Source organism: Panthera leo, chromosome C1 (assembly GCF_018350215.1).
Source record: "Panthera leo isolate Ple1 chromosome C1, P.leo_Ple1_pat1.1, whole genome shotgun sequence".
In the NCBI taxonomy this organism is placed as follows: Eukaryota; Metazoa; Chordata; class Mammalia; order Carnivora; family Felidae; genus Panthera; species Panthera leo.
In genome coordinates, this window is record NC_056686.1 from 29,954,284 (window position 1) to 29,965,282 (window position 10,999).

Sequence of the window (10,999 nt, forward strand, 5' to 3'; positions counted from 1 at the left end):
TGCTTCCCAGTAATACATAAGCATATTCAGTTTCTGAAAGCGAAACCCTCTTGTTATCTATGTGCCTTTCCAGAATTTATCAAAAGCACTTTACAGCTGCCACTGCTGTAAAGAATTCTCATGGCCCTGAGGAAGCACTGAGCTGCCAGGTCAGATGCGGAGAGACTGGCAAATGAGTAACCAGCTTAAAAGTTCTTAATACTCTGACACCATTCTAGGATGATTTAAGCCAATGGGTTTTGTTTGTTTTTGACTATTTTGAGTAGCAGACCCCTTTGATGAGCTGAAGATACGGGTCACGTATTCCAAAACACACACACACAATTTTGTACACAATCTCATGGCATTGGTGGACTTCCTAAAGTCCATCCTCAGGTCTCAAGTCATGCTTAAGTGAAGACTTCCTGGACTCGGCAATACCCTTGAAGACCTTTCAGAAGGCCCCTCTCTTCCATTATGGGGACTAGAGCGGCCTAGATAGGTTTAAGTAGAAGGACGTTTACCGGACTCGGAGACACCCGACCCCCGCGACCTCTCACCGGCCACTCCGAACTCTCCCCTCCCCCACGCCCCTGCCGCGCAGGTGCGAAGAGCTAAGGGGCCACCCCGGCGCGACGGCTCGAGGAACTGTGGGGGGACGCCGGGTGGGGGTGGGGGATGATGGGACCCCGCGAGGGGCGGAGGCGGGGGCGGGGGCCTTCCCGAGGTTGCTTGGCGACCCGGCTCTCCGCCCAGATTGTTCCATTTACTCAGCGGGAGGCGCCGGGGGCCGGAACGTGGCTGACGGGCCTCCCAGAGCGGACCTCTTCCGGCTTTTCCCCCTCTGCCGGGCGGTGGCCAGGGCCCGTGACGTCACAGGAGGCGGGGCCAGCGCCGCTGCCGGGTGCTGAAGGCGCCATTGGAGCCGGCTTGGCTTGCGAGCTCCGCTGAGGAGCCGGAGGTTGGCCTGCAGTTGCCTCCGCGTCCGCTCCTGGTTTCTGGTGCCTCGGCGGCATGGCGTGCGGGGCGACGTTGAAGCGGCCCATGGAGTTCGAGGCGGCGCTGCTGAGCCCTGGTTCCCCGAAGCGGAGGCGCTGCGCCCCTCTGCCCGGCCCCACTCCGGGCCTCAGGCCCCCGGACGCCGAGCCGCCGCCGCTGCTCCAGACGCAGACCCCACCGCCGACTCTGCAGCAGCCCGCCCCGCCCGGGAGCGAGCGGCGCCTTCCAACACCGGGTAACCTGCGCTGCGGGCTTGGCAGGAAGCCAGGCCCAGGCATTTTTTGGGGGGGGGGCGGCTCTGGGCGCTGGGCTCATTCACCCACAGACCCCCTCTTTGCCCTCGGAAACGGGAACTGGGGTGCGCTGGGCCTTATCGCTTCCGGGGATGGGAGACATCCGGGAGGGGTGGTGGGGCCACAGTGTCCGTTTTCGGTTTTCCTGGAGCTGGAGAGACTAGAGGGGTGAGCAGAGGAAGATGGGGCTATCCCTGGCCGCTCTGGGCCCTTCCCGTGCGCGAAGCCCCTCCTGCCTTCGCTGCCCGGGCCTGCACAGAGCCGCCCAGCAGATCCAGTGGGCCATGGAAAATGGGATTCTCCTCACGAAGCCGGCCTTGAGGGTGGGGGTTGGGGGCGGGTTCCTGGGAAGGGGCCTGAGTGCGTGCTGTTCACTGTACTGTAGCTTGGAGGGAGACCTGATTTCCTGAAGTCTTTAGGGACCGGAGGCCGTCGCAGAAGTCATGGAATCCGATTTGAACCTATTTCTAAGGGACTGGCCGTGTTTTTGCTAATTGTATGGCTGTTGTCTTGTACCATATATGGCTTGAAATCGGTAGGTCGTTAACTAGAATTTATTTGAGAATCCTTAAACATACAGAGATTCCAGAAGCAGGAATTCAGCTATCCGTAACAGAGGCTCTCTTTCAGTCAGGATTCCACATTGGCCAGGGAAAGGGAAGAGCTAGTGTGACTGTAAAGTTAGGACAACCCCTCTCCTCCCCCCCCCCACCCCCCCCCCCCCCCCCCGCATTGTGCAGGAATAGAGGGGAAAGTGCATCAGAATTAATATGTAGCAGTTTTAAAGGGCTCCCGGAGATGGGGGAGGGTCCTCAGAACTGGACTTGAGCAAAGTTATTTCTTTGTGTGTGTTTTTCTATTCCTCAATCATGAGCAAAACCTTAGGACCTCCTTAATATCATTCTTTCCTTACCCCCTTTCAGTTACCGATGCCTTTGGGCTTTATTTCCTTTTTCCTCTGCATCTCCATAATGCAGATTTCAGGCCCTCATCCCCTCACAAGATTCCTGCAGTTGCCAGGCAAGCTCTCCTAGACACGATCTCTCTCACGTTCACCTTTTCTTTATCCTGGCATTCAAAGGATTTATCAGCTATGTCTTACCTAGACTTCAACACGTTTTTTTTTTCCAAACTATGCTTTTGCTCTGTTTTAAGTCTCCCATCCGTTACCTGACTATCCTTGCCCCACAAGGAACTCTGTTACACTTTAAATTCCCTGATCACTTACTATTTGGAAAGCCCTATGTACTGAAGGAGATAATGTTTGCAAAAGTTTTTTTGTGAAGAGTCCTTCAAAATCAGGGGACAAAAATGCCCACTTGAAGTGATATTTTTTGTTCTGCTGTTCCTACAGACACCAAGAATAGTCATATAATCTTTCTGGATCTCTCTTCTGCAAAATAGAATTAATACTTGCCCTATCTGTCTTCATGGATTTTATGCAAATATCTTATTTGTTCTAATATTACCCTTTAGACTAATTCTCCTGTAGTTCATATTACAGCAACTGTTTAGTAAATGATTATGGAATGCCTTTGGAAGCTTCGGTGTTGCAGAGTGCAGTAATGGGAGTGCATTTTTATCTTAAATTTTAGTTTTTGCATAGATCATGCAAACTACCTTCTTGGCAATTTATATTAAAATATCTTACTTAAAATATTTATTTGCAAAGATTGATCAAATTCCTTAATGCTCATTGGAGTATGGTTCTGTCATGCAAGAAAGTATGAATGATTGATTATATGATGCTTTGGCTTAAGTGAAAGATGCCTTCTGGACTGAAAAGGAAGAATGGGGGGAGGAAATTTTAAGTTTTTATTTATTTATTTTGAGAGAGAGAGAGGGAGACAGCAAGTGAGGGAGGGGCAGAGAGAGAGAGGGAGAGAGAATCCCAAGCAGGCTCCTCACTGTCAGCATGAAGCCTGACGTGGGGCTTGAACTCAAGAACTGTGAGATCATGACCTGAGCCAAAACCAAGAGTTGGACCCTTAACTGACTGAGCCACCCAGGCACTCCTGCTTCACTTTAAAGAAAAGATAAGTGTCATAGCACTTTTTGTGGAAAAGGCACATAAAATTAAGTCTTTTATTGCTTAAATGAGCTAGGTGGATACCAGACATAGGAGGGTGTTGCTAACTTGTAAACATGGAGTGAGTCTAGGTGCAGAGCAATTAATTGATCAAAACTTGAGAGTTGGAGAGTAAATATCCAGATTGAGGTAGCATTTTAGCTGGGTCTTTTTTTTTTAATGTTTATTCATTTTTGAGAGACAGACAGAGCATGAGCGGGGGAGGGACAGAGAGGGACACAGAATCCGAAGCAGGCAGGCTCCAGGCTCTGAGCTCTCAGCACAGAGCCCAATGAGGAGTTGAACCCGCAAGCCTTGAGATCATGACCTGAGCCGAGATTGGACGCTCGCTCAACCGACTGAGCCACCCAGGCACCCCTCAGCTGGGTCTTGAATGATGTTGGGAAAAGAAAGATACCCACATTTCAAACAAAGGGAAACTGTTTGAGCAAAGGCCAGAAAACGTACAAATTAAGGATAATGTAATGCAACTGGGTTATAGTGGGAGATGGAACTGGAAACATAACTTGGGGCCAAGTCTTAGAAGGCATGGAATTCCATGATAAGAGTTTGGATTTTGGTCTGTAGCAGCTAGGAATCATTGTAGAATTTTGAGGATGGGCTTAGTCTGATATAACCTGGAAGCATAACCTCAAATAATAATAGGAGGCAAGAATTAAAGTTAACTATCCACTGTTTTTTGTTTTTTTTTTTTTAATGTTTATTTATTTTGAGAGAAAGAGAGAGAGAGTCCCAAGCAGGCCGTGTGCTCTCAACACAGCCCACTGCAGGCTCGATCTCATGAACTGTGACATCATGACCTGAGCCAAAATCAGCAGTCTGATGCTTAACTGACTAAGCCACCCAGATGTCCCTAAAGTTAACCATCCGCTGTTAAAAAGAAGTTTGCATTTTCTTTTTTTTTTTTAAGTGGCCTTCTTGGAGAGAAAATCACATCAACTTCCTTATTTTTCTTCTCTGCATGCCATGTTTCAATTCTTGGATATGCTAGTCCTTTAACCAGCCTAAAAGTTGTATCTTTCCATTTCTTCACTTTGCCATACAGGAGGCACTTAGAGGTTTATCAAAGACCTTCTGTTCTCATGAGCATTGTCCTCATACTTGTCCTTTCTTGTTTCAAGTCTTCACAGTTCCTTACATCCTTGTATTGAATCTGGCAAGTATATGCTGGAGAATAATACGTTCTAAAGATGAAGTGAAATCATGGGGCGCCTGGGTGGCTCAGTCGGTTAAGCGTCCGTCTTTGACTCAGGTCACGATCTCGCGGTATGTGAGTTCGAGCCCCGCATCGGGCTCTGTGCTGACTGCTCAGAGCCTGGAGCCTGTTTCAGATTCTGTGTCTCCCTCTCTGTCTGACCCTCCCCCGTTCATGCTCTGTCTCTGTCTCAAAAATAAATAAACGTTAAAAAAAAAAAAATTAAAAAAAAGATGAAGTGAAATCTTAATAAATTCAGGGGACTTAAAATATGAACTTCATAGCATTTTTAAAGGAAAGTTTTGCTAATCCTACATTGTGTGTTTAGGCTGAGGGTTAGTGAATTTAGCCGCATGTAGAGCTACTTTAAGTTTGTGTCAATTCCTGGGCTGTATGTACTGTCACTTGTTATTAGAAGATTAAAATCTTTGATTTTGATTTTCAAAACTTTATCAGGTAGGCATTTAACATTTATATTGAAGAACTAGGCTAAAGATCCTGAATGACTTTTCCAAGGTCATAGTCACATAGCTAGGAAGAAGCAAAATGGCATTATTAACACTTAATCCCATTTAAAAAATAAAATTATAGCAGAGTATACATTAGAATAACATGAGTAGGGTGGCGATATGATTTTCTGGGTTTTGTGTTTGATAAAGAGGCTTTATTATCTGGAAAGTGGATACATATTCTACCACAAAAACGAAAAACTTGAAAAACTTGAAAACCACCTCCTTCCAGACTCTTTGTTGTCTCTAGGAATGTACTTGAAAGTGAATTTGTGTGTCCTGGATTCCCTTCAATAGCATTAGCAAATTTGGTTCAGGACTGCTTTGACTCAGAACAGTAATCTGAATCCTATCAAATATTGCCTCCTAGGATCAGAAAGTTCTTTTCTAAGCCCTTATCATCAATTCCAAGCAGTACATCTCAGGTCTTCCCATGGTCTGTGTCCGGGATTTCTGGTGTCCTCTCACCCAAAGATCTTGAGTCCCAACTGGGGCAAGAGTTTCATTTTTAGAAGGCCTGTGTAAGAGAATCCCCCTAATATGCTAGTTTGTAAAATTGTGCAGCTTAATGGAGATGAAAAGTAGCTCCTTGTTAGGTGAAGGATGAATTTTTTTTATTTTGCTGTAAGTTGTACTCGTTAATCCTAAAGCAAACAGCAGATCTGGTCTTCACTGTCACAGGAAGACAAGCAAAGGGAACTATCTGGGAGGCTTATGCTAAAATAGCTGCTCTTCTGTGTATTGTTAAAATAGCAGTAAGAGGGCATACTGTGGGAGTTCTAGGAGGAGTACTTTATTCAGTATCGACATTTTTCTTGCTAATATTAATAACATGGGGGAAGAGACAAGAAGTTTGAAGAAATGGCACAATAAAGTGAATGCTCAAAAAGTGTGTTTCTTTTTTATTAGAACAAATTTTTCAGAACATAAAACAAGAATATAGTCGTTATCAGAGGTGGAGACAATTAGAAGTTGTTCTTAATCAGAGTGAAGCTTGTACTTCGGAAAGTCAGCCTCATTCTACAGCACTCACAGCACCTAGTTCTCCAGGTAAGTGAGTATTAATGTGGACAGACCATTTAAGAGTTTGTAAATGGGAAAAAAAAACGGTAAATGCTACTTCAAATGATGGTTTCCTAATCCAGAATTGATTTCATCTAAAGCAATAAAATTGGTACAGTGTATGCACTATATTACTACTTATAAATAGTTTTGAAACCATAGAGTCATGAAATTGGAAAAAAACCTTAGGTTGATTTGATTGGGCTTCTTTCATCCACCCAATGCAGAAGTGCCCTCTGTAACTGCAGTGTCTAATATCATAGTCATTACATTAGCCACATGTGGCTGTTTAGATTTTAGTTAATTAAGATTTAATAACATTTTAACATGTAGTTTCTTGGATGCAGTAGCCACATTTCAAGTGCCGAGTAGCCACATGTAGTTCTAGTATTAGCACAATTATGGGACATTTCCATCACTGCACAAGTTTGTGTGACAGCACTGCCCTATAACATTGACAGGTGGTCAGAGAGGATGTGCTCAAAAATAGAATCTCAGGGTTGTAGAATCTTCATGGTCACATAGTTCAACCATCAGTCTTGCCTGCCATATCCCTGCAAATAGTTAACAGGCTAGTGTTCAAACATCTCCATTGGTGGTAAATTCTGTCCTTTTAACAGTAAAGGAGTTTTTCCTCACAAAGTATTCTACTTTTTAATAGTTCTGAGAGTTAAAGATTACCTTTATTAAAAATCGTCTCCTTACAGAACACAAATTGTGTTGACCAGGACCTAGGGAGAGAGAGGAATAAGAGGGGAAAAGCTTAATAGGTAAGGGGTGTTTCTTTGGTGTGGTGGAAATAGTTTGAAACTAGATAAATGTTGTCCCAAAATTGTTACTAAATGACACTGAATTGTTCACTTTAAAGTGGTTCATTTTATATGAATTTCACCTCAAATAATTTTTGTCTTATAACCCAAAGGTCCTCACAACACCCTTTTAAATTGCTCTTGTACATTCATGAGTGGCAGAATTTTCTTTTTCTTTGTTTTAATGTTTAATTATTTTTGAGAGAGACAGAGAGGGTGCAAGCCGGGGAGGGGCAGAGAGAAAGGGAGACACAGAATCTGAAGTAGGCTCAGGCTCTGAGCTGTCAGCACAGAACCTGACTTGGGGCTCAAACCCACAAACCCCAAGATCATGACTTGAACCAAAGTTGGACGTTCAATGGACTGAGCTACCCAGGTCCCCCATGAGTGGTAGACCTTTCAGTGGTAATAGTTAGCAGGTCTGTCTTTAATTTTCTTTTGAGATTTTAGTAATAGAATTTTGAAGTAATAGAATATGTTATGGGTGCAGAAAAACAATACAGGGATGCCTGGGTAGAACTTTTGGTCAGGTTTCATTTGTAGAGAAGAAATTTTGGTTTTGGTTTAAGTAAAAACGACTTGTTTCAGAGTGTTAAATGGCTCATAGATTAAGTGGGCTGAAGAAACTCATTCTGGGCAAAACTCATAACTGGGCTACCAAAGGAGCTGCTGTTTTTCCCAGGATCAGGAACCCAATTTCCATGTTTTCTAGCATTCCAGTGGATGTTTTGGTTTCTAACTCCATCTTAAGAACATTTCACTCTTCTCTTCCTAGATTCAAAAGGGATCAAGGATGAGATATGTAGTGCTTAACTGTCTCCTTCATTCATATTTCAGTGACTTTGCTAACATTTTTTCATAGTGGGCAAATCACTTGGTCTCCTAAGCATCAGACTCCTAGCCATTTCTTTTCAGAGTCACCTGTGGAACTTAAAAGGTAGCCAGGCCCTAACCCAGAATTAAATCAGAACGTGTATCTTTTTGTAAATTCTATAGGTAATTATGATGCACCACCTCACTTAAACAGAGGTCTAGATAATCTCCAAGGGTTTGGGTAGCTCTGTGAATCTGCTTTCTCTAATCCAGAGTAGAGGCTTTATATCAACTTTTTGTTCTTGTTCTTTACCAAGTGAGCATTGAATATGGGCTTACATTGTTCCTCCTGCTTCTCAATTTACCTTTGGCCTTACTTTGTAAGACTAATGGCAGAAGTTCAGAGAATTTTATGAAAATATTCCATGTAGAGTTGTGAAAAATAACATTTTCCTAAACAGTTTTTGTACCTTAGGACTGTTTGCATAAAGTTATTCATTCTGAGCCTTAGAACTAGAGTGTACTGTTGAGACTGGATTTGTCTTGGGGCACCCAGCTGGATCAGTCGGTAGAGCATGCAACTTTTATTCTCGGGGTTGAGTTTGAGCTTCACATTGGGTGTAGAGACTACTTAAAATCTTATAAAAACAAAACAAAACTAGGTTTGTCTTTTGGCCAGGTACCTCCTGGATGAAGAAGGACCAGCCCACTTTTACCCTCCGACAAGTTGGAATAATATGTGAGCGTCTCTTAAAAGACTACGAAGATAAAATTCGGGAGGAGTATGAGCAAATCCTCAATACCAAACTAGCAGGTAGGCTGAGGCAGCGGCTATGCCATTGTTAATAGGGTTCAGTAAATAAGGTTCAGTTAAATGGTAACTTAGAAAAAGAGCTGGACCTCATGTAAGAAGGTTTAATGAGTTGTGAATATTGTTACTCTCTGGTGATTCTAAACATTTCATTTATACTTTTATGGAAAGGCTTTTCATTTATATTTCTGAAATGAGATAAACTAAGCTTTTCTTTTGAAAATTTTCCATGTAAATAAAGGTGTTAAGTAGATTATTTGGGTTAACCTCCTTACAGGTGGTTGGGAGGAGTGGAGTATAGTCCGTATATTCAGCCTTCTGGTGGGAGTCACTTGGTGGATGTGGAAAGTCAGATATCCTGTGATTCCGAGGTACATTAGAGTGAAGTTTGGAAAGCACAGCTCAGGTTAGAACAAAGGAGTTGATAGTGATGTCAACAAGTAGAGCCTTTTGTGAAAGGAAGAGATCTGAATCAGGAATACAAAGTAATACCCATGTAGTGAAAGGGGACAATGTTGTGATCAGAGAGGTTTTTGGCAACAACTTCTTCCTGTAACAGTATTATTTCCTAATCTGGTGACCTACACCACATGGTTCCTCAGAATGTTAGAAACTCTGCCTTATATTGAGAACTGTTAAACCAACTGTTGGTTTAACAACAAAGTTAAATGGGTTTCTTTATAGTTGAACTTCTTTGATCCTTTAATATACTAATAATGTATATTAGAAGCAGCTCCAATATATCATTTCCCTTCTGCCCTCACCCCCAAATCGTTCAGTTGACTCTGAGTCACTTCTCTGTTCATGGAGTTCCCCTTTATTTTTTTAATTAAATTAATTAATTTTTAAAAGTTTATTTTATATTTTTGAGAGAGCACATGCATAAGCGGCAGAGGAGCAGAGAGAATCCCAAGCAGTCTCCATGCGGTCAGTGTGGAGCCTGACATGGGGCTCTATCTCACAAACTGAGATCATGACCTGAGTTGAAATCAAGAGTCGGACTATTATAGATGATTAGTGACCAAATGTAGGAGCCAGAGATTTGGCTCTGGGATCTAAGAGGAAGTAACACACCTCTGGCTGTTACAAAGGAGAGTCTGAGAGTAGATAACTTAAACTGGGAAGCTAGCTCTGATCCTGACACTTGATTCTTGAAAAACCAGGGGAGAATTTATTGTTATAGTATATACTGTCTTTCCCCTTACAGAACAATATGAATCTTTTGTGAAATTCACACATGATCAGATTATGCGACGGTATGGGACAAGGCCAACAAGCTGTAAGTATTGCCAAGTTTTTCTTTGAATTTTCCAAAACTTCCAGGAGCAAGATCTTGATACTGAATACCTTGTCTCCTGAGAGCAAAACCCCTGTGAAGCTAAATATTAACTAACATTAAAAAAGAAAATGTCTAGCACTGTGTAAAGCCCTTTAAATCCTCATGGAGTTTATTTAATATACAGAAAGGGAGGAACTGTCATTAGCCCCATTTTATAGGTAAGGATAACACTTAAAGAGGTTAAATAATTTGTTCAAGCTCATAAAGCTAGTAGTTCAGCCAGGATTGAAACCTAGGTAGTCTCACTGCAATGCCAATTTGTGTGTTACCTGGCTTTTCCTGCAGAAAGATAGTTTGAATTGTTAATTTATGGAAGAGTTCCTTAAGCTAGCTTATCAAGTGTGTGATCAGAATTTCTTAATTCTAGACATCTTGGAACTACTGGTTACTCAAAGCATAAAGTAATAAATAGCTGTATATCTAAACTGAAGCTGAGTCAGGTTTCTTAAATTCTGGAAAACTTAGGACCTTTTAAGTGTTGACTTGTGTCTTCGTGCCGTTTATCACATTTCCCATTGGTTAATATTTTTAAAAAGCATGACACTATATTTTTAGTTTTCTTAAACTCTTTTGTTTTTATTCCTAATTTATAGATGTGTCCTGAAGCTTTCTTGCATATCTGGGTACCAGGTTTGACCTCAAGAGATGGCTGCTGTACACTTTTTGCAACTGGTTTGGTATCACATTTCAGCTCCAACTTTGCATCCTGAGAACACTTAGTTTCTGCAGGTCCATTTTATACAACTTGAAAGACCTTAAAACTTTCTGGTTGCCACAAGCATATCTTTCTTTTCTGCTCATCCAATAAACAGCTGTGCCCTACTGTGATAGATTTTCCAAACAAAAATACCTGGAGCAGCAGTTTAGCAAAATATGCCCTCACTGGCACTCAGCAAATGGAGATTCCCCAAGCACAGTTCTGTAAGAAGTGTGTGTGTGAGTGTGTGTGAGTGTGTGTGTGGGTGTGTGTGTATTTTAAGTTATTATTTGTATTGTGCAAATTTTTTTGATCTTGGGGATTCTGGCTGTGAATTTGATGCACGACAATTATGGTTAAAAACATTTGCTTGGTCTACAGAAGATCATTAATGTTTTGTGACC

General features: G+C 42.5%; 1 protein-coding gene across 1 annotated transcript; it reads left to right on the top strand.

Moving 5' to 3' along the window:
- The first annotated feature begins 896 nt into the window (after window positions 1-896).
- Window positions 897-10,726, top strand: AKIRIN1 (akirin 1). The gene is made up of 5 exons (XM_042950619.1): window positions 897-1,213; window positions 5,974-6,114; window positions 8,428-8,562; window positions 9,767-9,838; window positions 10,492-10,726. Exons 1-5 carry the CDS (start codon window positions 994-996, stop codon window positions 10,500-10,502), a joined length of 579 nt encoding a protein of 192 aa, XP_042806553.1. The 5' UTR covers window positions 897-993; the 3' UTR covers window positions 10,503-10,726.
- Window positions 10,727-10,999: the final 273 nt, after the last annotated feature.